Source organism: Carcharodon carcharias, chromosome X, assembly GCF_017639515.1.
Source record: "Carcharodon carcharias isolate sCarCar2 chromosome X, sCarCar2.pri, whole genome shotgun sequence".
NCBI classification, from domain to species: domain Eukaryota; kingdom Metazoa; phylum Chordata; class Chondrichthyes; order Lamniformes; family Lamnidae; genus Carcharodon; species Carcharodon carcharias.
The window spans coordinates 14,022,976-14,050,653 of NC_054507.1; the positions used below are offsets into that span (position 1 = coordinate 14,022,976).

The 27,678-nt window shown below is 46.9% G+C and overlaps 1 protein-coding gene across 2 annotated transcripts in view; it reads left to right on the forward strand.

The window, feature by feature from the left end:
• Positions 1-1,043: 1,043 nt before the first annotated feature.
• Positions 1,044-27,678, forward strand: part of tamalin (trafficking regulator and scaffold protein tamalin) — a 31,861-nt gene continuing 5,226 nt past the window's right edge. For both annotated transcript variants that reach the window (XM_041180395.1, XM_041180396.1), the window contains exons 1-7: positions 1,044-1,371; positions 20,274-20,323; positions 20,738-20,792; positions 21,260-21,362; positions 24,345-24,438; positions 25,764-25,830; positions 26,960-27,026. In XM_041180395.1, coding sequence (XP_041036329.1) covers positions 1,183-1,371; positions 20,274-20,323; positions 20,738-20,792; positions 21,260-21,362; positions 24,345-24,438; positions 25,764-25,830; positions 26,960-27,026 — 625 coding nt within the window. In that variant the 5' untranslated portion in view covers positions 1,044-1,182. The remainder of the gene's footprint in view (positions 1,372-20,273; positions 20,324-20,737; positions 20,793-21,259; positions 21,363-24,344; positions 24,439-25,763; positions 25,831-26,959; positions 27,027-27,678) is intronic.

Here is a 27,678-nt window from a genome sequence, read left to right on the forward strand (position 1 = left end):
TCCTAACCACTCGATGACCCTGACTCCACCAGACTCTCAGACAGTGCATTCCAGATCCTAATGCCTCGATTGACCTGTGTCCCCCACACTCTCCGACAGTGCATTCCAGATCCTAACCACTCGATTGACCTGTGTCCCCCATACTCTCAGACAGTGCATTCCAGATCCTAACCACTCGATTGACCTGTGTCCCCCACACTCTCAGACAGTGCATTCCAGATTCTAACCACTCGATTGACCCTGTGTCCCCCACACTCTCAGACAGTGCATTCCAAATCCTGACCACTCGATTGACCCTGTCTCCATCATACTATCAGACAGTGCATTCCAGATCCTAACGACTCGATTGACCCTGACTCCACCACACTGTCAGACAGTGCGTTCCAGATCCTAACCACTCGATGACCCTGACTCCACCAGACTCTCAGACAGTGCATTCCAGATCCTAATGCCTCGATTGACCTGTGTCCCCCACACTCTCAGACAGTGCATTCCAGATCCTAACCACTCGATTGACCTGTGTCCCCCATACTCTCAGACAGTGCATTCCAGATCCTAACCACTCGATTGACCTGTGTCCCCCACACTCTAAGACAGTGCATTCCAGATCCTGACCACTCGATTGACCCTGTCTCCATCACACTCTCAGACAGTGCATTCCAGATCCTGACCACTCGCCGTTTTCCTCAGACGTGTTAGTGATGTGCGATAAATACTGGCCCACCGCGACCCATGAACGAATAAAACGTACGGCTTGAAGGGACTGCTGGAATGGGGGCGGGTTTCAATGCCCCATCTAAAATGTTGCCCTGTGTAAGTGCAGCTCAGGAACTCAGTATTTAGAGCTACAGGACAGATTTCAGTGGCAAGACATATTTTCCGGGGGTGTGGGTAGGATAAAACAAAAGTCGAAAGCTTCTCGTTGTTTGCAGATTCTTATCAATGTAGGGGGAAATGAAACTGTAACCACACCTCGACCACGTGGGGAGGGGGGGTTGGTGGTGGGGGGGGGGGCGGTGGACTGTAACATCCGTCGAGTCGGCTTTAATAAACCGTTGTGTCAGAGTGCAGTTCCCACTTTGGTACAAGGAGACCAGGCTCGCTGTTCATCTCAACCCGATCCAGTCCAAGGAGGAGGGAGAGGAGTGGGGTGGAACACAATGGAATGAGAATTGTAGGAAAATGACTTTGCGAAGAGTGAAAAAGTTGAGCCGTAAGGAGGATTACGGCAGCGCGGATCCCGGGGCTGAGAGTGCAATTTACAAAGGCAGCAGTGAAACTTACAAAACCGGCGCGGAAACTTACAAGACCTCCGAGCTTTACAAGACCCTCGCCTACTCGGGGGGCACGTTACCCCGCAACCACAAGCAGGTATGTAACAACAAGAATGCCATCCCATCAAAACACACCACACACATTAAAAAAAAAGTTAATAGGGTACCTCAATATTGCAGAGGAACTGAAATAAATTTGGTTCCTGACTGTCTCCACTTACAAGGAAGCTCTCATTCAAAAGTGAAGCCCCCCGTAGTCAAATAACGGTAAGGGAGCTATAACAGAGAATGCTGGAAAAACTCAGCATCTGTGGGGAAAAAAAGAGTTAACTCTGTTTCTCTCTCCACAGATGCTGTCAGACCTGCTGAGTTTATCCAGCATTGTCTGTTTTTGTTTCCGATTTCCAGCGTCCGCAGTGTTTTGCTTTTATCTGTTGTTAAGGGAGTTTGTGCCTGATGTGTGTACAGGGGTTCTCACTGCTGGACAGGAGCACCTTCTAATTTAACACGCCTGTTTTGAATGTCTGTTTCTCTCCAAATTGTCGACCCAGAACCATTGTGGAGGGGTTGCTGGTTGGAAGATCTGTGGGGTTGCTGCTGTCTGCTTTACCATCCAAACCCTGTTGTTCAGGCTCAGTTACAATAGGTGGAACTCGCCAACAAACAGCACTAGCGGAGCAATTTTGCTTCTTGAATTAAAACCAAATTATCTACAGTAGTAATTGTAAGACTGGACAGGAAGAGTCTGGGTTTCAACAACAATAGATCTCTCTTTTATTAGAAGGATTTCATTTGTAAAAATCCAATCACACCAGCAGCAAATGTTCCAGCCTATTAATATTTTCCATACAGTAGTTTGATAGCTTGAATGGGAGTCGATGAGTTAAAAAATATATTTTTGTGGGGGGGGGGGGACGGGACTCGAAATCACTGTGAAGTGAAACTTTTTGATGATTCAATGGGTACTGAGAAGCGCCTGCTTTCGGTGGCCTGAAAATCAGTCACACGATTCATTTAAGGTGCTGCTCCTACTTTTTTTCCGCGACCTCTTCAGTCCTCCATGCACCCCCCCCCCCCCCCCCCCCCCCACCAAACATGAGGTCATTTAATGGTGAAACTCCCGTGAAAAGCGCGTTGGGAATGAATGACGCCAAGTGGGGATTTTTGCCCTGCTCCGGCCCCCGTTAGTTTAAGGTCGTTTACAACCCTCTTGCACTGGAAGGTGGTGGAGAGGTACAAGCAAGTGCAGAGACGGGGGTGGGGGGGAAAGGAGATGACAGCCTGGAACAGATTTATACAGATCAGGTCATGATCTAATATTCTAATCGAAAGGCGGAACAGATTTAGAAAGGGGCTGAATGGCCTACTATGGTAGGTTGGAGGGCAAGAGATTAAATTACCATTTACAGCCACATTGGGGTGGGAGGAAGGGTTGGGGTGAGGGGGGCAATCCGAATGGAGAGCAAGTGGCTGGGGGATGCAATGAATGGTTTTTGGTTTTGTCCGGCACTTTGATAGGTGGGGAGAGGGCCAGCGAAGGCATTTGGGGAGAGTGTCCAGCTGTGTTTGGGACCAGGCCATTTCTGGTGTCTGTGCGATAGTAGAGGGGGTCATAACACCAACAACATACATTTATACAGCGCCTTTGAGTGGGTAAAAACATCCCAGGATGCACCCCAGGCGCAGTATGAAACACAACTCAATACTGAGTCACACTGAATGATACCTGACCAAAAGCTTGGTCAAAAAGGTGGGATTTAAGGAACGTCTTACATGAGGGGAGAGGTGGACAGGTTTATGGTGGGAATTCCAGGGCATGGGGCTTTGGCAACAAAAAGCATGCCTGCCAATGGTGGAATTGGGAATGTGCGAGGGGCTAGAATCAGAGGGACGTGAGATCTTGCAGGGTTGTGGGGCTGAAGGAGGTTATGGAGAAGCGATTAGTTTTAATAGCAGCTTTCACTTGCTTTTCATGCCTCATGCATCCTTTCACTGGAGACTAGGATAAGGGGCCAGCACTGAAGAGATGGTTTACGCTAAATCCCAGTTCAGCATGTTTGAGCAGGCTGTAAATGGAAGCCCATATATACATGGCGCAACAGATTGTCCAAAGGTCACAAAGTGAAGGGGACATGTCCCTTGCCCGACCATTTGCTTTCACCAACTCTTGCTGCCAAGGCTCGTTTTTCTTCCCCACACAATGTGGAACAAACTCCCACTGAATTGGGGCCAACTGGCATCTTTAAAAAGAAAATGGATTCGTATCTGCTGAGAACTGGATTGAGAGTTAACAGCTGCACTTGATCTCTTTTTTTGAGGAGGAACTTTTATTTCCAGAAGTTACACTTGGCAAAATGTAATCAGTAAGCACTTCTTCACACATAGGACAGTGAAAATCTGGAGCTCTCTCCCTCAATGAGGTGTTGAGGCTGGGGGTCAATTGAAAATTCCAAAACTGAGATTGATAGATTTGTTTGTCAGGCGAGGGTATTATGGGTTAGTGAAACAAGTCAGGGAGATGGAGTTAATATACAGATTGGCCTAATGAAACAGAACAGACTCGAGGGGCTGAATGGCCTCCTCCTTGTTCCTTTCATAAGCGCTGTTTGAACCCTCAATCTTTCTGTGACCAGATTGCCACCAGCTATCCTAAGCTGATACATCACGTTCCACTTTTTCCAGCCATTCCCATTGTATTGAATTTGTGAACCCATACTGCATACTTAAGAGGGCTGCATTTCATTATAGCACATAAGGAGTGGTTGACTTGCCAAAAGATTATATTAGACAGTCCATTAAATCCGATCATGGCTGATCTGTAACCCTTGATGCCCCTACCTAACAAAACCCCAAGATGCAACTTTGCTCACTCAGTTCTCCTGCAGTAGTGATGAATGATTGGAGATGCAAGAGACTGTATTAACATTGTGCTTTCCCTCTGCCAACGCAGGGGAATTTTAAGAATCTTGTTGCACTAAAGAACAGAGCAAGGAGAAGTTCCAGCTATTAATCTTTGAAGGTAGCAGGGCAAATCTTTTGCTCAGCAAATCGTTATTGAATCTGGAATGCTGCAGCACAGAAGGAGGCCGTTCGATCCCTTTCTGCCAGCTCTTTGAATGAGTTATCCAATCAATCCCACTGCATTACTCTTTCACCATAGCCATGTCATTTTGAGTATTTATCCAATTCTGCTTTGAATGTTACCAGTGGCCCTGCTTCCACTACCCTGTCAGGCAGTGCATTCCAGACAACAGCCACTCACTGCCATTCAAAAAAATGTTTCCTCATGTTACCTCTTTGCCAATCACCTTAAATTTGTATCCTCTGATTGCTAACTCATCTGCCCCTAGAAACCATTTCTCCTTATTTACTCTGTCAAAAGCACCTCATAACTTTGAACATCTCTATCAAATCTCCTCTTAACTTTCTCTGCTGTTACTGTGTAAAAAAAAATACATTCTCCACATCTCACGTCTGGCTCTTTAAATCGGTATTGTCTGGTCACTGACTGCACTGCCAGGGGAAACAGTTTTTCCTTAACTACTCAATCAAAAGCTCTCATAATTCTGAAGACCTCTCTCTTTAGCCTTCTCTGCTCTAAGGAGAAACTAATCCAACTTCTCCAGTGTCTCCACATGAACTGAAGTCCCTCATCCTTGGTATCATTCCAGTAAATCTTCTAGGCACCCTCTCATAGACTTTGATCTCTGAGATCTGGAATGCATTCTCTGAAAGGGTGGAGGAAGCAGATTCAACTGTAGCTTTCAAAAGGCAAATGGACTGATTCTTAAAAGGGAAAATATTGCAGGGCTATAAGGAAAGAACAGAGCGCGTGGGACTAATTGGCAGCTCTTTCAGAGAGCCAGCACAGGCACGATGGGCTGAATGGCTGCCTTCTGTGATGTAGGATTTCATGAATGGTCCTCCTTCCATTGAAGTTTCTCTGCTGGTTGTGGGAGGGTGCTGACACAGTCTGACTTGCATGATGCCCACATGGCAATTACGGCACTTGGTCATCTGTAGCTAGTTTGAGATGCTTTGAGATAAGGCTATATGAAGGCAAGTGTCTTCTATTAATGGAAGCAACGGAACTTGAATGGGCGGCTGTGCCTTTATCTAGAGTGAGCTGCATCGAAACCAAGAAAGCGTTGTGGGGTTTCACTGAATAATGCAGAATTTGCAACAGATAATGTTTCACAGAAAATGTGTGAATTCCTGGAATTTATACCAGGCTACAATCCTCTGAGATCAATGCATTCCTCCAATTTTGGCCTCTTGTGCAGCCCAATTTCCATTGCTTCACCATTAGCGGCCATGCCTTCAGTTGTCAAGGTCCTAAATCCTGGATTATCCTTCTTAAACATGCCCACCTCTCGCTCCTCCTTGTACCTCTCTAATATCTCCTTGTGTGGCTCAGCATCCAATTTTGTTTGCTAATTGTTCCTGTGAAGAATCTTGGGGCATTTTAACTTTGTTAAAGGTGCTATGTGAATTTGAGTTGTTGTTGGTGTTACAAGGCTACTAGTTCCAGCAGGTCCATTTACCATGTAGTCTCTAGTGTCTTTTTTCACCAGTGGGGCATTGCCTGACTTCTACTGGACAACTACCCACTGTGTTAGAATTGAAATCAGGAGTTGACAGTGTGGGGTACTGCAGGCACAGATTTATGTCCTGTCGCCTGTGGTGTGATGCATTGAAACATTTGTAGATGTCGCCTTTGATCTACAGACTGCCTGGTAAACGCTCATGAAGAACATTGAGTTAACGTTAGTGCATTCTGTTAAAGGGGCAGTGTCTTAAAAGGCTCTTAGCTAGCATAGACCTTCCAATCAGCATTGTTTTAACTTGTTAGGTTATCACTGTCATTAATATAATGTGGCCAGAAAATCTAGGTTGCATGTAATTTTAAAAAATTAACTCTTGGGATATGGGTGTCACTGGTGAGGCTGGCATGTATCACCCATCCCTCAAGAAGTGAAGGCCACCATAGTCGCAGAGGACCACAAGCTGCTGTCTCATTAGAGGGATACAACTGGTGTTGAGTTTAACCTGAGGGTCACCACACCTCAGGCGAGGGTTGAGGTTGAGAAGGTGGGGCCTTCATGGATGACCTGAGCCTGTATGGGAACTGAACCCACGCTGTTGGTGTTGCTCTGCTTCATAAACCAGCCGTCCAGCCAACTGATGAGAAGGCGGTGGTGAGCTGCCTTCTTGAACCGCTGCAGTTTATATGGTGTAGGTACACCCACTGTGCCGTTAGGGAGGGAGTTCCAGGATTTTGACCCAGCGACAGTGAAGGAACGGCGATATATTTCCAAGTCAGGATGGTGAGTGACTTGGAGGGGAACTTCCAGGTGGTGGTGTTCCCATGTGTCTGCTGTTCTTGTCCTTCTAGATGGAAATGGTTGTGGATTTGGAAGGTGCCTGTCAAAGGAGCCTTGGTGAGTTCCTGCAGTGCATCTTGTAGATGGTACACACACTGCTGCTACTGTGTGTCAGTGGTGGAGGGAGTGAATGGTGAATTTAAAATGTCAATCACATTTGGCACAACAAAATATGAAAGCTACAGTGTGTACTTGCCGTAGGGTTTTAACTTTGGAGCAGACTGTTTTCAGGTGCTGAGAGTGCCTGGGTTGTTTAAGTTTCAGGGTTGAAATGTGGGCCACTTAAACCTGAATTTGGGTAAACAAGCACTGGAATTGCTCACCACTGGAATGTGGTCAGTTGATTAACAAGAAGCACGAAAAAGGGTCCCATTCCTGACCAGTGAACCCCACCAGATAACAGGGATTCAGTTTGAGCTCTGCTTCCCAACAGTCTATTCAGCAGTACTCATCACCAATTGTGCTGTTTGAAGTTGGCATCAAGCATGCAGTCACATGGTGGTTATGTTATTGGATGAGTAATCCAGAGGCCTGTGCTAATGATCCAGAGACTTCAGTTCAAATCCCACCATTAGGGGAAGTTAAATTCAGTTAAACAAATAAATCTGCAATAAAAAGCTAGCTTCAGTGTTGGAGACCATGAAACTATTAGAACTACCATTAAAACCCCATCTGGTTCACTAATGTCCTTTCAGGAAGGAAATCTGCCATCCTTACCTGGTCTGGTCTACATGTAACTCCAGACCCACAGCAATGTGGTTGACTTTGAAATGGTCGAGCAAGCCACTTATTTGCCCCAAGGGCAATTAGGGATGGGTGATAAATGCTGGTCTTACCACTGACACTCACGTCTCAGGAATGAATAAGAATAAAACTGAACAGAGTCAGCCAAACAAGTTGGCTTCAGTTCCTTGTTGAAGGCATGACCTGGGATATGTGGGCTAGAAAATGGAAAATGGCTCTGTTGTCAGTTTAGCCACTGAATGCAGATAACTTCCTTATTAACTGGAGGGAAACACTTTCCATTACCTTATATGTAAAGGCTGATGGCTGGGGGAAGAATGTAGCACTCTTAATTGGACTGCAACATCAGGCCTACATAACATATAGGAAGTTCAATGTCTTATATTGAGTGGTGGTGCCTGACTTGGTCCAATTATCCAACTTTGAAGCTGTTCCCACTTCAGACTCTCAGAAGTGAGCCATCACTTATCCACCTAACATGGGTGAACAAGTCACATGGCGATGGGTAGCTGAACCAAACCAGCAGAAGGGACGAGGGGCACTTTACAGATTAGCCCTTTTTGCCTTTGGTCTCTGTTTGAGTACAGACCATCTTCCTATTCGTTCCTGAGTGACACCACCTTCATACTTTCAAGTTCCATGTTCAGTGGGTGCATAGACTAGACACTGCAGTGAGCTGGCACGCACTATCCCATCGCCACTAGGACTGGGTGTGGGCCCAGTTCCTATAGATTAGGATGAAAGCCTCCTGACTGAAGTAAATCTGGGCAGTGTCTCAATCACAGGATGTAACTATCCCGTCATCTACCAGCTAGCTCACAGCAACCTCGAGCAAAGAGGTTACAAAGATGGCTGACACTCGAGATGGAAAATATCAGATTGGCAACGTAGGAAGCTCCCTTTGAGGTTGGGACTCGGGCATATTTTTGGGGCAAAGGAGAGGCAGACTTATGCTGATTTGTATCTGAGAGTGCGCCGGTGCCTGAAATGGGAGAGGTTCCATATGGATAAGCGCACGAGTTCACGTAAGAATTGGACTGATCTCAATATCTATGTCGTAGTGTGGAGTGGAGGCATCATTTGGTTCAAAATAACCAAAGTGACCGGGATTCTGAGGGCTAGCAGCCCTTCTCCCATCTTAATGTTTCTGGAAATACAATGGTGAACCTGGTGGCTGTGTGTTCTGCTGGACCATGAACCATCCAAAGTGTGTAAGCTCTACAGCATCTGAGCACATGAGCCTTCTCGAGCACAAGAAACCCATGCAGCTGAATGTCTGCACTTCTCCATAGTTCACTGAACTCCATGTAGTCAGGAGTTGAGGAGTGTCCCAGCAGTGGACAGCTCGTGACACACGACTGATTCAGAGTTGCAGACAATTTTGCAAAGAGTGCCACTTCCTTTTCTCTCTCTGTTGCCATCTCTAACTTGGAGTCAGTTTGAGCATTCCAACTGATACGCTTGTTAGCTGAGACCAGGTAGGGAGGTGAGCACAGGGATGGACAGGCAGGTAAATTCACGCCACTGGTTAATGTGCCTCTTTGCTGGCACCATCACACCCCAGTCCATTTTCCTGGAGGTGGGATCAAGGGCCGTAGGACTACTCGCCCACAGGTACGAGGTCACTGATTAAGATAAGCTGAACGCCAGTCAGCCTGTGCCCTCCCCTGACATTGGGAACAGGCCAGCTGGCTGGTGGGGGGGTGGGGTGGTGGGGGGGGTGGTGGGGGGTGGTTTGTGGCGGCTGCCTCTCGGTGCAAGGCTGGGGGACCAGTGCCCTCCTGCCTCACTGGCCGCAGCTGCAGTCCGGCGACTGTGGCCGTTTTCCAATTTAACGGCTTTTAAAGTTGCTAAGGTGGCTCCTCAAGATGGAGGCACCCTCTCTCTCCCTTATCTGCAATGGCAGGCTGCGTCTCCTTCCATGCTGGAGGGCTTCCTATTGCCCTCAAGCTTCAAGAGCCCACGCGCCATCCTTAATTGGGCAGCGGGCCTGCCTTCTGGCCATTGATTAGCCAATCATGGCAGAATCGGATGTCAGGTGACTGCTCCAAACAGAATGCGGGGTCGGGACCCCCATTTGACCCCGATATTGGGGTCCTGGCCCAAAAAGTACAATCCTGCACCAGCTAACTGTCCACAGATCTGGCACTCAATTCAGTGCCTCATTAAACCACTGGGGGCACTCTCCTAGCAAGACTGTTCCCATTGCCAAGCCCACACAGGTCAGCAGTGACCCACACTGGTGACGGGCTGCATATTTACAGAGATATGAATCAGACTCGCTCCGCTTTTTTTTGTTTTTGCTCCAAAATCGGACTTAAAAAGCAAAGCAGCTCCCTGCTGATTCGACAGTCGGCACGACTAGCCTGCAAGCGTGCAACAAATGGAAACTTATTTAGTGGTGCATGGGGAGTAAGAGTATGCAGACAGATCGAATCATGATAGAACCATGGTGAAGTTAGCCGTAAGGGTGTGGGTGGAGTGGGGGTGGGGGGTGGGGGTTGTTTGTGGGGGCTGGGGGTGGTGACAGGGAGAGAGTTTTGTCTGGAAAACTAGGCATGAGGAAATTGTGTTGACTTTTAGTGGGTTTTTCAAGCGAGAGAGAAGCCCTTTTATGTGCCGATTTCAATCTGCTGCCAGTTAAAATAAAAATTAATGTAAACCAGGAGCAGCAGCATTTATGATATTATAAATCTTCCCTTCACTCCCAACCAATCAGCAATGACATTTAGCAGGAGCTGTGTTGGAAATCTACATGCTCAAATATTCAGCCCATCTATGAAGGATGGGCCCAATGGATCACAGTGAGGCAAGTTTTCAATGACATGACATTCCACAATTTGTGGATTGCATTACCTGATTCCATCCGTTAACGTGTTTTCACTTTAGGAGCCTCTTGCATTGTTTGCATGTTCACTGTCTAGGGAGGGCAATCTCAGTGTGTGACTTCCCTCTTACAGTCAGGTATCAGGGACACTGTGGAGTCCTGTGATCCAGTTGCTTGGAATAGTGTATATACTTAGCTGCCTCTTTTCACTTCAAGTCCAAGTTGCTGTCACTTTGTGCTCTCTGATCTACATTAGCGACGTCACAATTTTAAAATTCTTATTCCCCCTATTTGAACCCCTCCAATCCCTTGCCGCTCCCTAACTCCCTAACCTCCTCCAGTCCTACAACCCTCTGCAAATTTTTTTATTTATTCATGGGATGTGGCTTCTCTGGCTAGGCCAGCATTTATTGCCCATCCCTAGTTGCCCTTGAGAAGGTGGTGGTGAGCTGCCTTCTTGAACCGCTGCTGTCCATGTGGTGTAGGTACACCCACAGTGCTGTTAGGGAGGGAGTTCCAGGATTTTGACCCTCTAATTCTGGCCTCTTGAGCATCCCCGATTTTAATCGCCCCACTATTAGCGGCCGTGCCTTTAATAGCCTGGGCCCTAAGCTCTGGAATTCCCTCCCTAAACTTCTCAACCTCTGCAACTCTCCTCCTTTATGACGCTCCTTAAAATCTACCTCTTTGACCAAGCGTTTGATCACCTATCCCTAATAACTCCTTATGTGGCTCAGTGTCAGTTTTTGCCTATGAAGTGCTTTGGGACATTTTACAACATTGAAGATGCTATATAAATGCAAGTTGTTAAACACCTTGTTCCTGAAGGTACATTCGTGGACAGGTACTTTTGTGGGTCTTGCCTTCATGGGCATGGGGTCATTTAAACTGTGGAGTAAGAAAGGCTTTTAAAAAGAAGCATACAGTCTGTGGGATATATACAAGGAATTGGATCAATGCCAGACTCTAATCCACATGCCATGATAATGAATAGGAAGGCATTCCTTCTATAAGTTCCTGCTTATACTGAGAACCAGATTGTTCATTTTCTATTATTTAGTCCATGAAGATAACTGGGGTGGGTTGTGCCTTTAATCCCACTGTACTTACTCAATCACGGTTTGTGATTGAATCTATTTTAATTATATATTTTTAAAGCATTTATTCATTTCAATTGAAGTGCCAATGGCAGTCAGTTTCAGCAGGGTGCTTTATGTTTAAAGTATGCAATCGGTTATCTGCACCTGAACCGAGCACCATTCAGGTGGACCTTAATGTCCAGGAGCGCATGTCAGTGCAGACCTTTCTGAAGCATGTGAGGCCAGCCTAGTCCAAAGTACGGCTAGTTAGCCTTGCACTGCCCCTTTGACACTGATGCCAGCTTGGTACTTTTTCAGTGTGCCAGTGCCAACAGTTCACAAGTGTGGTGAGTGTTGGCACAGCAGTGGCATTTGACCGGGTAAGTGTTGTTTTTACTCAGCCAGTTCTCCTGAAGCTGCTGGCTCGTGCAGTCAGGTACGTGCCTGTCTCTATCTGGCACCTTAGCCAAGTAGCTATTCTTCACGTGTTGCCTGTGACGGGTGAGTGCTGACAGACTATTCGGCTATGTAAGGCATCGCACTGCAGTCCAATCCTGTCCTCAGTGAAGGTTTGCACACCTGCATTTGTTTTGTTGGGAGCAGTCACTGGGTGGTGACCAGGAGCAGAAGCATTGACCACTTTCCGCCCCTCACCATATCCTAGGGGCACTGAGGCCAATTACACCACTCCTGCTGCAACTCCAACTCACTCGGCATGGATGACAAGACCAAACCTCTCAGCTCCCTGGTCTGTAGGCTTAGCCTGAGCATCAGCAGCAGGGGGCATCACTATCAGATTTCATTCCATTGAGAAAAGCTAGCACACCCACCAGCCCCTCCGAGTCAGAAGACATTGGTTTGACCATTGAGCAATGGGCCCCTGCAGGAGGATGGATCTTTTATGCAACAAACTCTGCCTAACTGTACTAATCGGCAGGCAGCCAAATAAGCCATGCTCTCTCCCATCCTGTGGCACTAGTAAAATGCTGTCAGCGTTGCAGTAGTTTAAAGACTGAGGTATTGAAATGGCATGATCAATATTTGCATAGGGATTCTTAACACATTCTGATGGAACTTCTTTGTCTGCTATCTTCATGCAGAGGTTCCTCCGCAAAAATAGTGGAAAGAGGAAATTCATTCAAACACACTAAACAAATATTCTCGTCCTTGTTCCCTCCATGGCCTCGCCCCTTCCCATTCTCCTCCAGCCCTACAACTCCCCTCAATTCTGGACCTTGAAAGCTTGGTCAAAGAGAGCTGTTTTAAGGAGTGTTGAAAGAGAGAGGTAGAGACGTGGAGAGGTTTCGGGAGGGAATTCCAGAACTCCGGAGCTCAGGCAGCTGAAGCCAATGGTGGAGCGATGGGAATTGGAGGGCGGGGGGATGTTCAAGAGGAGCCCGGACCTCACTCCCAGGCCTGGTGAGAAATGTGCAGCGCAGCCGAACCTGCCAGCCTTCCAGTGCAGCAGGCCACTTTCCTAGAGGCGGGATGGGTTGGCAGCAGCGCTACTTCCCCGCATGTGACAGGCAGCAAACTGACTTTGTTGAAGGCCCATTAAGAATTTTCCAACCTGCCTCCAGCCTCTGAGGTATTGGGAGGCAATGCAGCTGCCTGGAGACAGCCTCCTAGTCACAGAAGGAGAGCCAGCACTCCAGGCAGGCTTTGAGGCCCTCCCTGCCCGCCAGGCTTCAGCTGCAGCCACAGGCTGTTCTGTGGAGGGGCCTGACTGCTAAGGGCTTTCTTTATTTTAATAAAGTTGGAGAGGGGACGCCTCCATCTTGAGGGGCAACCTCTCTCCATTACCTGAAGACAGGCTGCTGCTGCTGCTTCCTCAGTGCTGGAAGGCCCTCCCAGCTTCGAGAGCCCTCCATCCTTAACTGGACAGTAAGCCTGCCCTCTGGTGACTAACTAGCCAATTCAGGGGAATATCACAGCCGGGTGGCTCTTTGCCCCACAGTGTGGGGTCATGACCCCCATTTGGCCTACAGGAACAGTCCTGCCCCTTGTTACCCAATTGAGTGATTCTTGCTGCTCCGTCTCCAGTATTTATGCAACTAATTAAAAAATAGGGTGTTCTAAGGATATGGGGAAACATTTTTCTGGACACCCCCATGATTTTTCTCCAGAGATGCTCATTTTTAATTCCTGGCGACACCAGGGCAACCCTGGAGGGTTGGCAACACTACACGGGGTTAATACATCGAAGACGATGACTGGGCCTTTTAAGGCTTCCAAAATCAAATCTCCCCAGCAAATCAGCCCTTATCTTTTCACAGGAAATTCTTTAGCTCCTTCATCAGCTCAACGTGTTTCCTGGTAATGTCTCTACTCTGGCACCGAGCTCAGGCTGAAGTGACATTGTATACAGCCAAACTCAGTATTGTTTTGTTTTAAGAATGCAATTATTTTGTTACGTCTTGACCGAGACTGGGGATGGAGTCTGGTCATCTCAGGTGGCTGAAGACTGCTTTTGCCTTCAGAGGATTCGGTGTTTCAATTCAGCACAGCAGCTACTGGGGCTTGAATCCACGTCTTCAATGAGTTTTACCACCTCCCAAGTGGCTCACTTGACCTGCCCTATGTGAGTTGGCCTCTGGCTGGAGTGGACAGCTCAGGGGTCAGAATCGGCCTGGTTTTTCTGATCCAGGCAGAGGGAAAACAAGGCCAACCCAGGATCAGGGTGAGATCAAGATTGAAGCCTCTGTACCTGAATATCCCCCCGGCGCTTGTTATCTGGAGAATGTTGGCCAGCTTGGCGAGGAGAGCTGGCACGTAGCATCATACCCAGCATGTGCCAGTGCTTTTTGGGGAAAGAGAGCAGATAACTGCCACCAGCATCAAATTATACAGAACGTAGAACATATGAACAGGCTATTCAACTGGTCTGTGCCAATGTGTTCATGCTCACCACAAATCTCCTCCCATCCCTACTTTGCTCTATCAGCATATCCTTCAGTTCCTTTCTCGCAGTTTATTTAGCTTCTTAACCATGTTATTCACCCCAACCACTCCACGTGATAATGCATCCCACGTTCTGAGTACTCTCCGAGTAAAGACGTTTCTGCTAATTACCCTATTGGATTTATTAGTCAGAGGCTACAGATGCAATGCTAACTCATTTGATAATGTTTATGACTTCAAAGGCATTAATAAGCCTCATTCCAACTCTTAATGAGCAACAAGTTCTGCTTTCAAACCCATATGTCTGACACCTGGCACTACTTCTTCCCTGACTAAACTCGTGTTCCTTTCCTGTCCGCGACCTGACAAAGCAAAAAAAAACTCAAGATCCACGTGCAACATTTATTGATCATCTGTACATCAGGACTTGGGCAGTGCCATATTTTCCTTTGGTCAGCACAACGTTAAGAAAGGGCGCTGAGCATCGACACCTTTTCAACAACTTGGTATCGATCTGCCCAGTTGAGAGACAATGAGTCTCTCGCCAGTCAGAGCCCAGCGAGTATATTTCACATCAGTATTCTTTACCTCAGTGTTCCAGGATATTGCAACCCACCCACATTCTATGCCTAGATTAACAAAATGGGCGAATGCTGGGACAGTGAGTGATTCGCTTAAAGTCGTTTCCCATCTGGCACCATGCATGGGTACCAACAGCTGGGGAAACACTAATGTGATACCTGTACAAACAAGATGAACAAGTTTCATGTGTTGAGATAAAGGATCAGCCATGATCATATTGGATGGCAGAGCAGGTTCAAAGGGCTGGATGACCTACTCCTGCTCCTATTGTCTGTGTCTCTCCAGTGGTGCCCTCGCCAAAGCAGCCATGTGGGATCCAAGACAATGAGCAACAGCCAATTATTCAAACATGGAGACATCCAAAGCTAAACTCCCTGTACCTCCCAGGCACAATACACGTGGGACTCATTGTGCTGTGTTGTTGCTGCTGTGCCAGTCAAACTGGCAGAGGTCACCCCACTTGCATGGCAGTTGCCCGAGATGCTAGACAAATACTAACCAACGGCAGGTCGCAATCCTGAATGGGAATTCTGGCTGATATATTTTTTCCTTAGCCCATGGCTGCCTTGGCCAATTACAGCACTTCCTATTGCAGTCCCCGTTGAGAATTGTTAACTCAGTGCAGACGGGCCTGTCTGGCGCATGATTGTACCCAGCAATGCCATCAGTAATGTTCTTAAAGAGAGAGAAAAAAAATGGCTGTTTTAATTCAGCACAGATCTTTAAGCTATCCGCTCGCCATATACAGCAAACATGTTGCTGGCTGCAACAACAAATTGCCAGTCATCTTCAAAGGAGCCAGCAAGGGAATGTAATTGTTGTTTATTCCAGTTGCAGCATTCCATCTATATGGCTAAGAGCTTAATGTCGGGAAGAAAAAACAACCACCAGGTCCATCAACATGGCCAAGGTCTCCTCAGTCATGAGTCAGGCCTGAGACTGAGTGAATTGTTTACATTTGGCCTGTTGCTTTGACTTGCTGAATCTCTTGGCACTAGTTTCAATCTTGATAGAAAGTTTGTTCTTTATCTTGTTCCTTTATTCCCTTTTCTAGAGCTTTGCCACACCCTAACCAGGTGGGGGTTCTGATGAATTAATTTAAAAAAAACCACAAGCCTGCCCCCACAATCGGAACTCTAATTCTGAACATGAGAACATCTTGGGTCAGAACTTGTGTGCAGTGGCGATCGCCATAGCATTGCCACCCGGTCTGTTTTTACTTACCCGGTCACAAAGGTCACAGCCACTTTGAGAAGATATGGAGAAGGTAAGTGGGTGTTTTACCTCAGCTAGCGGTGTAAAAAGCTGGCATGGCTTCATTTCCCCCCAGCGCTGCGCTGGAAGGGAGATGGAATTGGCTGCGCTGCACATTTCTCACCAGGCCTGGGGTTGAGGTCCTGGCGAGAAACATGCAACTTACCCGGGTAAATAAAAACAGACAGGGTGGCAATGCGATGGTGGATCGCCACTGCACGCAAGTTCTGACCCAAGATGTTCTCATGTTCAGATTTACTGTTCCGATTGTGGGGGCAGGCTTGTGGTTTTCTTAAAAAATTAATTCACTGGAAACCCCCACCTGGTTAGGGTGTGGCAAAGCTCTAAAAAAGGGAACAAAGGAACAAGACAAAGAGCAAACTTTCCATCAAGGTTGAAACTAGTGTCAAGAGATTGCAACCTGCCGTTGGATAGTATTTGTCTAGCATCTCGGGCAACTGCCATGCAAGTGGGGTGACCTCTGCCAGTTTGACTGGCACAGCAGCAACAACACAGCACAATGAGTCCCACGTGTATTGTGCCTGGGAGGTACAGGGAGTTTAGCTTTGGATGTCTCCATGTTTGAATAATTGGCTGTTGCTCATTGTCTTGGATCCCACACGGCTGCTTTGGCGAGGGCACCACTGGAGAGACACAGACAATAGGAGCAGGAGTAGGTCATCCAGCCCTTTGAACCTGCTCTGCCATCCAATATGATCATGGCTGATCCTTTATCTCAACACATGAAACTTGTTCATCTTGTTTGTACAGGTATCACATTAGTGTTTCCCCAGCTGTTGGTACCCATGCATGGTGCCAGATGGGAAATGACCTTAAGCAAATCACTCACTGTCCCAGCATTCGCCCATTTTGTTAATCTAGGCATAGAATGTGGGTGGGTTGCAATATCCTGGAACACTGAGGTAAAGAATACTGATGTGAAATATACTCGCTGGGCTCTGACTGGGCAGATCGATACCAAGTTGTTGAAAAGGTGTCGATGCTCAGCGCCCTTTCTTAACGTTGTGCTGACCAAGGGGAAAAAATGGCACTGCCCACGTCCTGATGTGCAGATGATCAATAAATGTTGCACGTGGATCTTGAGTTTTTTTTTGCTTTGTCAGGTCGCGGACAGGAAAGGAACACGAGTTTAGTCAGGGAAGAAGTAGTGCCAGGTGTCAGACATATGGGTTTGAAAGCAGAACTTGTTGCTCGTTAAGAGTTGGAATGAGGCTTATTAATGCCTTTGAAGTCATAAACATTATCAAATGAGTTAGCATTGCATCTGTAGCCTCTGACTAATAAATCCAATAGGGTAATTAGCAGAAACGTCTTTACTCGGAGAGTACTCAGAACGTGGGATGCATTATCATGTGGAGTGGTTGGGGTGAATAACATGGTTAAGAAGCTAAATAAACTGCGAGAAAGGAACTGAAGGATATGCTGATAGAGCAAAGTAGGGATGGGAGGAGATTTGTGGTGAGCATGAACACATTGGCACAGACCAGTTGAATAGCCTGTTCATATGTTCTACGTTCTGTATAATTTGATGCTGGTGGCAGTTATCTGCTCTCTTTCCCCAAAAAGCACTGGCACATGCTGGGTATGATGCTACGTGCCAGCTCTCCTCGCCAAGCTGGCCAACATTCTCCAGATAACGAGCGCCGGGGGGATATTCAGGTACAGAGGCTTCAATCTTGATCTCACCCTGATCCTGGGTTGGCCTTGTTTTCCCTCTGCCTGGCTCAGAAAAACCAGGCCGATTCTGACCCCTGAGCTGTCCACTCCAGCCAGAGGCCAACTCACATAGGGCAGGTCAAGTGAGCCACTGGGGAGGTGGTAAAACTCATTGAAGACGTGGATTCAAGCCCCAGTAGCTGCTGTGCTGAATTGAAACACCGAATCCTCTGAAGGCAAAAGCAGTCTTCAGCCACCTGAGATGACCAGACTCCATCCCCAGTCTTGGTCAAGACGTAACAAAATAATTGCATTCTTAAAACAAAACAATCCTGAGTTTGGCTGTATACAATGTCACTTCAGCCTGAGCTCGGTGCCAGAGTAGAGACATTACCAGGAAACACGTTGAGCTGATGAAGGAGCTAAAGAATTTCCTGTGAAAAGATAAGGGCTGATTTGCTGGGGAGATTTGATTTTGGAAGCCTTAAAAGGCCCAGTCATCGTCTTCGATGTATTAACCCCGTGTAGTGTTGCCAACCCTCCAGGGTTGCCCTGGCGTCGCCAGGAATTAAAAATGAGCATCTCTGGAGAAAAATCATGGGGGTGTCCAGAAAAATGTTTCCCCATATCCTTAGAACACCCTATTTTTTAATTAGTTGCATAAATACTGGAGACGGAGCAGCAAGAATCACTCAATTGGGTAACAAGGGGCAGGACTGTTCCTGCGGGCCAAATGGGGGTCATGACCCCACACTGTGGGGCAAAGAGCCACCCGGCTGTGATATTCCCCTGAATTGGCTAGTTAGTCACCAGAGGGCAGGCTTACTGTCCAGTTAAGGATGGAGGGCTCTCGAAGCTGGGAGGGCCTTCCAGCACTGAGGAAGCAGCAGCAGCAGCCTGTCTTCAGGTAATGGAGAGAGGTTGCCCCTCAAGATGGAGGCGTCCCCTCTCCAACTTTATTAAAATAAAGAAAGCCCTTAGCAGTCAGGCCCCTCCACAGAACGGCCTGTGGCTGCAGCTGAAGCCTGGCGGGCAGGGAGGGCCTCAAAGCCTGCCTGGAGTGCTGGCTCTCCTTCTGTGACTTGGAGGCTGTCTCCAGGCAGCTGCATTGTCTCCCAATACCTCAGAGGCTGGAGACAGGTTGGAAAATTCTTAATAGGCCTTCAACAAAGTCAGTTTGCTGCCTGTCACATGCGGGGAAGTAGCGCTGCTGCCAACCCACCCCGCCTCTAGGAAAATGGCCCGGGGGAGGGTGGGATTCGGTGCAAATTTATGCCCCCACCTACCTCCATGCTCACACCCATCAGGGCCTACAGTCACAGCCCAAGGAGCCTGTGGGCTCTCCAATTGATATGGGAAGGTGAGGCACCATGTGCATGGACATATCAGGCTACCAATGGCAGGAGCATGGGCTGTGGAGGGATGCTCATTTGATGATATCTTCAGGAATATGTCCAACTCGCATTGGAAAAACCTATAGTGTGGGTAAAGGGATTGTTACAGCTCCCCCACTCGCCCAGCAGGGTTACCCAGGTAGCAGTTGAGCCTCATAGAGTTAAGAAGGCCATCTTTTTAATCCCCGACCTCACCTAACTGTACCAGCGTTTTTCATTCTCCGGTTAATAAGTTACCAGTGTAGGTTAATAACTGAGAATCTGGGTGTAATGAATAGAAAATGAGGGGCGATATCAATATTTGTGTGAAAACTGAAAGTACAGAAATTAGTATTCGAGTTAGCAAGAAACCTGTTGTGAGTGGTGGCTGAGTTGGTACTATTGATAGAGTTGATCAGCAGACACTTCCTGGGCTGAAACTTAAGTTTATTACCAAGGTGCTTAGCAGCACTACACGTACTTCCAACGCAAACTCTTTCTCTACACAACCAACTCTAACTATGGACTACAGAGGTAGCCCACGCTACTCTCCTATTGGGTACTAAAGATCATGTGATCTTCCTTAACAAGCACTATTCTTAAAGGTATATTACACACTAAATAAAACCATAATTACCACAAAACCAAAGACAACCCAAGAAACAGGAGTAAACACTGCATGGGGCAAATCTTGGAGGAGCATTGAATAGGGAGTAAATCAAGTGGGAAATTCCCTAAAGCCTGTTTTGTGCGACTGCTGCGATGGATTTGATCTCCAGTGGTCTTCATGACTCTGTGGGATGATATACGCTACAAACTTTAAATGCATTCACCTGAAACCCCTCCCTGCACAACTTTCAGAAAAGGCATCGCTCTATTTAAAAATAATCAGGTTAAGGCCAGGGGAAGGGAATATGGATAGACAGGAACAGTCAGGTAAAAAGGTCAGGAACCGTGTTAGGTGTAGGTGCACTTGTATATCCTGCGGTATAACCTCGGGGGCTGACTTTGATTACAAACCCACTCTTGACATCTTCACACACAGGCACCAATTCATTCGCTATGAACTAGGTCAAAGGGTTAATCTCAGCAGTTCTTATTGTACTCCATTGGTAACAGCTTGGGAATCCTGATCCAAGTTTGATTTTTGAAATCTAATTGCCCGTCTTTTCTTGTAGAGGTCGTTAATGAAATGGAAAACGCTGACAGACTCTCCTGAGCATGAAAGGTATGATTTGCATTTATGTGTGTGTCCATGGGCTGGGGGAAGAGTCCAACTCAGTAAATTTTGTTTTCCTCTGATCACTATCCAGTGGCTCCTGGTGGAAGATACACATGGGTGGGATGTTTGGGTGAGGAGAGAATCATGCTTCTCCTGGCTACTGAAAAGCCTGTCGATATTGGGCCTCCTGTATTAGCATGGCTGTTTGGGCCTCCTGTATTAGCATAGCTGCTTGGGCCTACTGTATTATTATGGCAGCTTGGGCCTGACTGGAAATGGTACTTGACAGCAGCTGTGGGACAATACCTGCACATGAATCAATGCCTTCGGGATAGTAGGGATGGAAGCACTTGGAGACGGGAAAAGATAGCATAATAAATGCACAATAAAGAGATTAATTTTCTGCTGGTTTTTCTTAAGGAGGATTATTACCTTAGAAAAGCAAGATGGCGAAGCCTTCGGATTTGAAATTCAGGTACGATTTATCTTACTTTCCTGTCTTCCCTATGCCCTACTTCGGATTTCCCCCAAGTGTTTGGCGTGTTCACTGAGTTGGGGGGGAGGGGTAGGTGAATTAGCAACAGTCTGCTCTACAGCTCCTGATGCCAGTGTTTCACTTTGCTATCTCAACGTGGAGCCAACAGCTGCCGTCGTTGTGAGAAAGTTTCCACACTGTCCTCCAAAGTTTTTGTTGTCTCGTAAAACCGTTGCTGAGATTTTAAAAAGTGATTAGTTTTATATGGTTCCTCTTCTCTCTCACCACCTCTGGTGGGCCATTATGCCCCTGCCCATCCACTCCCAGAACTGAACAATTGAATCCAAAGCCTGTTCCATCAAGTATCTTTCTTGCGTGTTTATCTGCTGACACCAACCCCACTACCCCTCCAACTACTTTACTCAAAAGCATGTCTTTTTTTTTTTGTTTCTCTGGGCTGTTTGTAGACGTATGGCCTGCATCATCGAGATGAGAACGCAATGGAAATGTGCACATTTGTGTGTAGGGTCCGGGAAAACACTCCAGCCGAGCTGGGAGGATTGAGACAAGGTACCTAAGGCCTACCTGTGAATCTATCTCACTGTATCTGCATAACTACCATTTCTAACCTCTGCATCATAAATATCTCTCTCTACCTTTCTTCTCTATGGCGAACATGGTGTCTTCGGAAGGATTCTCGGACGAACTGTGCTGCCAAGTTCGATGCTGTGTTTCTCTTTCTGGAGCAAGTCAGTTGAAAGGCTTATCTGCAAGACTGGGGACCAGCAGCCAGCACATGTGAACTGGAATCCCTCTGACTACGTCAGATAATGTGTTAATTGCAACCTCCAAAGTTTTTGTTGTCTCGTAAAACCGTTGCTGAGATTTTAAAAAGTGATTAGTTTTATAAAACACCGGTCAGGCCTCAGCTGGAGTATTGTGTCCAGTTCTGGGCCCTGCACTTCAGAAAGGATGTGAAGGCCTAGAAGAGGAGGCTTACCAAAATGGGGCCAGGGTTGAGGGAATTCAGTTAATGTGAAGAGACTGGAGAAGATGGGGTTGCTTTCCTGAGAGCAATGAAGGTTAAAGGGAGTCTTGATAGAGGTCTTCAGAATTATGGAGGCTTTTGATCAAGTCGATAAGGTGAAACTGTTTCCAGTGGCAGTGCAGTCAGCGACCAGCGAACACTGATTGAAAGTAGTTGGCCAGAAAGCCAGAGGGGAGATGAGGAGAATATTTTTTACACACTGAGTTGTGGTGATCTGGAATGTGCTGCCTGAAAGGGTGATGGAGGCAGATTCAATAGGAACTTTCAAAAGAGATTTGGAGAGATACTTCGAAAGGAGAAATTTGCAGGGCCATTGGGAAAGAGCAGGGGGGTGGGGACTAATTGGATAGCTCTCTAAGAGCCAGCATAGGCACAATGGGCCGAATGGCCTCCTTCTGTGCTATAACATTCTAAGAGACCACAAATTTAGGATTTGTGCCGGAAGGGAGTTTGTTTTCATACTAAGGGATATTAGGATGTGTTTTTTCCCACAAGACACTATTAGAAGGTAAACCAGTTGCAACATTTAAAAGGCGATTTGGTAAGAAAGGAACAAAAATCCTGTGGAGGCTGAAAGTTTGAAATAAACACAAAAAAGTGCTGGAAACTCTCAGCAGGTCTGGCTGCATCTGTGGAGAGAGAAAAACAGAGTTAACGTTTCAAGTCTGACTTTCACCAGAACTAGAAGTGACTTGGTAAAAAAGGATTTGTGTGTATATAGCAGTGGCGATGACACACCGAAACGCTCGTCATAATGCGTAAAAGGCGAGCAGCCATTGTGCACACAGCAAGGTCCCACAAACAGGAATGAGATAAATTATCTTTTTCATAGGTATTGACTGGGACACGAAGGAGAAGTCTCCTGCCCCTCTTCAGAATGCTTGCCATGGGATCTCTGACATCCACCAGAGAGGTCACTTCGGACAGTGTCGCACTCCCTCAGTATGGTGCTAGGAGTGCCAACCTAGCTCATGTGTTCAAGGCACTGCACTGGAACGTGAAAGCACAACCTGGTATGGGGTGGGGGGGGGTGGAGTTATGAAGAAAGGTTGGACAGGTTGGGCCTGCATCCATTGGAGTTTGGAAGAATGAGAGATGATCTTATTGAAGCATATGAGAAAGGATGTTGCCTCTTGTGGGAGAGACTAGAACTAGGGGACACAGTTTAAAAATAAGGGGTCTCCGTTTAAGATGGAGATGAGGAGAAATTCTTTCTCTGAGGGTTGTGAGTCTTTGGAACACTCTTCTCCAGATCACTGAATATTCTTTAAGGTTGAGATAGATAGATAGATTGATAGATTGATTCTTCATTGACTCCCTTATCAAAGGGTACGGGGGGTCGACAGGGAAGTGGAGTTGAGGCCACAATCAGATCAGCCACGATCTTATTGAATGGTGGAGCAGGCTCGAGGGGCTGAGTGGTCTACTCCTCCTATCCTATGTTCTTGTGACTCAGAAGTAACGGCAAGACCAATGTGCCAAGGCTGGCTCCTTAAGGTAAACACTCAAAGAGGACTGTGTTACGGTACTGGGAATGAGCAAGAAAACAGACGGCTCCAATGTAGAGCTAGCATCAGCACTTTGGGCCGAATGGCTTCTGTACTGAAATCTCTGTGATTCCATAACAAAAGGGCACTATGTGGTGCTTTAAAAAGCAAAGGGTGCTTGAAGCCCAAGAGAAGTCTGCCAGCAACTGAAACTGGAAGACAGATTTGTAGCTTCGGGTGGGTTGTCATCATCAGAACAGGGCCATGAATTCTGATGAATGATCCCGATGGGAGATATCGAGCTATCTTTGTTGCCCAGGGATACCACAGTTGGACTTCAACACCCCTTGGCCTGTGATGATAAAAATCTTGGAACAATCACCCAGCTTGAGTCAGCACCTTCAGGAGAGGAGCAGGAAAATCAGAGAGGGTGAGCAAGTGTTGGTGAGACGGAGAAATATAAATCGTCAGCATTCATAAGTTTAAAAATCTGTTAATAAAGTTTCCACTCAGCAACAAAGGTAACCTTCATAGACTGAAGGCACATCGTGAGCAAGGTCAGTGATAAAACTCTCTGCAAATGGAGCTAACCAGATAATGAACAAGCGTCTCAAATGGTCTCTAGTACAAGTGAGATGATTATCAACCCACTGCTGGCCCTGATGTTTGTTAGTTATGACAGAAGGTCATGGGTTCAAGCCCCACTCCAGACCCTGGCACATAATCTAATTTGGGACCTTACAGGTGGAGATGGGTTGGGTCTACGCCTGGTAATTCAATATACTGACTAAGCTCAAAATAGCATCACTCTTAGCACCTCTTAGCCTCTTCAACCTCACCACACTTCAAGTGACTTCCTTTTGCTGCATTTTCCATTCCTAGTGCAGACTTCCTGTCTCGATAGAAAGTGTCTCACCTGTCGTGCTGGCAGCCAAATGGTTGTTAGTGTTTTAAGCGAGAAGCAGTTAACCATTGTGGTTACTTGAAGACTCAAAAGAGCTGTGCTTTCTTTCCCAGGTGACACAATCACCAGCATCAATGGGACACTCGTCAATGGATTCCGTCACCGAGATATTGTGGATCTTATCAAGTCATCGGGAAATTGCCTGAGGTAATCAAACACAAGAAACAGTGACACAATGTATGGCTTTCCGCTGCAGCTTTCTGAGGGCTGATTCTAAGTCTAATAATATCTGCAATTATTTTCTGTCAGCTTGAACAATAGAAGTTAGAGGAAGGCAGGAGACTGGAGGAAGTCCAGTAACTCAAGGCTGCAAAATGGAGTCTCAGGGTGGCCTGTTGCTCCAATTGGTTCTTATTCACACTGTTTAATAATGTGTTAAAACGTCATTTTTTAAAAATGGTCTCCTCCTCCTCTTTTGTTGAAGATGCCCATTATCGTTGAGGTAGGTTTCCATGGCAACATCATCAGATGTGGGCCGAGACAATAAGTGTTGGCAGGTTATTTGGCCTCACAGCCAAGCTGCATCCTGTCTACATCCAACATCTGTACATATGCATTTTTCATCAGGGGGTCACCAGATAGTGACCAAGAGTGGTATCCAGCTTTTTGCTTTTCCCCTCCTTATCCCCACAGAACTGGGGCCTCTATTACTGCTCCAGCAAGGGTCGCACAACACAGCAAGAAACTTCCTGGTCTCTTGTGCCTCAGTACCACATTGGGTGGGTGGCAAATCTTTTTTAGTTCAATCATGAGACGTGGGTGTCACTGGCTAGGCCAGCAGGAAATTCCCATCCCTAATTGCCCTTGAGAAGGTGGTGGTGAGCTGCCTTCTTGAACCGCTGCAGTCCATGTGGTGTAGGTACACCCACAGTGCTGTTAGGGAGGGAGTTCCAGGATTTTGACCCAGTGACAGTGAAGGAACGGCGATATATTTCCAAGTCAGGATGGTGCGTGGCTTGGAGGGGAGCTTCCAGTTGGTGGTGTGCCCATGTGTCTGCTGCCCTTGTCCTTCTAGATGTTAGAGGTCGTGGGTTTGGAAGGTGCTGTCGAAGGAGCCTTGAAGAGTTGCTGCAGTGCATCTTGTAGATCTTGTAGATGCTGCTACTGTGCATCAGTGGTGGAGGCAGTGAATCTCCTCATTAAAAGACTGGAGGGAGTCACATGGCAAATTTATTCTCACCGGCAAGACCATTGGTGAGAGGGATGGGCCAGGAGCATGTCCCCCTGGAAAGGGGGAAGGATCGAGGGTATGTCAGAGATGTCAGCCCAAGGAGTTCTTCTGCATTTGGTTGTAGAGCAGCTTGGGCAGAGAACTGGGAACAGCACATTACGTAAGGGAAGACAGTGGGTTAATGCCAGCATTAAGGTAGTGCCGATCGAAAAGCTGCCAAGGAATAAGTGAGCATGAGGAGAAAACTATCATCTTGTAAAGTCTGCACTGCAGTGTTTAACTGATCCATTCCCACTGACAGGCTGGAGACTGTGTATGGAACCTCCATCAGGCGAGCAGAGTTGGAAACCAGACTGCAGTACCTGAAGGTAAGCTGCTTTTCTCACTGCTGTTGTGCTTTGGAGCCTTTATTTAACGGGAACTCTGTTTGGTGAATTCAAGGAAACAAAGGGCAAAATTAACAAGCCTCGAGCAGGATCTGAGATTAGAGAAGGACAGAATTTGATCTCAGAAGAGAGATTCCCGATTAAAACACTTCTGGCTCATCAGTTGACACCTTCAAAAAAAAATTCTGGATTATCTGTGGTTGTAAACATAAGCACAGATAAAGAAGATTGTAGATGTTGTATAGAACAGGAAGGACTGGTACCATGAGTTGGCCTACCCACTGCATGCTGATGTGTGATGTTCTCAAGCCCACTTCCTGTGCCAGTCTTAAATTAACCATCACCAGAACAAGGCAGCAGTGTAAACATGGCAAAATGGCACTTCCGCATTGGCCTCCTGGATATTGACCTCACTGGCCATTGTAAATAATAAAGGCCTTTAAATGGGCTGGATCTGTGGCAGATCAGGATTGATCATGGCCTACAGAAGGGATAGTTAGGATGGGCTGAATGGCCTCTTCTCATTCCATGATCAAGCAGGTTAATGTGTGAGGCACCAACCTCTTGTCTGAAGTCTTGCCACTAATTCGAAAGGCCCCATTCCAGAATCCTGAGCACAAAAGCCTAGGCCGACACTGCAGTACTAAGGGAGTGCAGCACTGTTGAAAGTGCTGTCTTTTGGATGAGACAATAAACCGAGGCCCTGCCTGCTCTTTCAGGTGGATGTAAAAGCTCTATTTCAAAAAAGAGCAGAAGAGATCTCCCCGGTGTAGTGGCCAATATTTATCCCTCAACTAACATCACAAAGACGGATTATCTGGTCATTATCATATTGCTGTTTGTGGGATCTTGCTGTGCGCAAATTGGTTGCTGCGCTTCCTACATTACAACAGTGACCATACTTCAAAAAAGTACTTTGTTGGCTGTAAAGTGCTTTGAGACATCCTGAGGTTTGTGAAAGGCGCATGGAAATGCATGTGTTCTGTTGAAGGGCTGCACTATTCTTTCCCCAACCCTGTTAAACCCCCTGGTATACCTTCACAGGGATTCTGGCATCGTCTGTATTTGGTCTTTGATCTGCTGCAGACTAATGATTGTTATTCACTTCCAGCAAACACTGCAGGAGAAGTGGGAAGAGTACAGGTCACTAATGGTCCAGGAACAGAGACTGGTGCACGGTAAGTGTCCTCCTCACTTCCTTCTCAGTGGTGGGGCACAGGAACAGGGAGGTGTGGCCGTTCTGGCGACTGTGAAAGACCATGTTAGGCGACCACCATTCAGGTTTTATAGAACGAGTAGCTTTGGATTTCTTGACAGCATTGTTATAATCCCGGTGTTAATCCAGGGTTACAGACAGCACTAAAAAAACACTGGTCATAAAATAAACAGCATCAAGTGTAATCTTTAAAAGCTCTTAGTTTTGGCATTGGGGCCACTGTAAACAAGTCTGAATCTGGATCGTCCCCTGTGCCCCCTGACTTTATTCATGTAGCTTTTTGGATCAAGAGGTGGGGGTAGTTTTGAATAGATGTTAAGTGCTTGGACTTTCCCTCCCTTTTTAATGAACGTGGATGCAGACGATATGATCATTACCAACGGCCACGCTCGACAGGCTTCTTCACAGTGGTCGGGATGTACCATGGCATGAATACAATCCCTGCTGCTTGTAGTGGGTATATTGGTGCCAAAGCAATTTGCCTGTGCGTGATGTGTGGTGCCTGTTACAACCAAGAAACCTTTTAAAAAGCACAATGGGGACCTTCATCTCTGCACTTCCCTGCTCTGCCAAAAAGCCCCCATAATGATCCAGCGGTCTGCTTGGCCTCACCT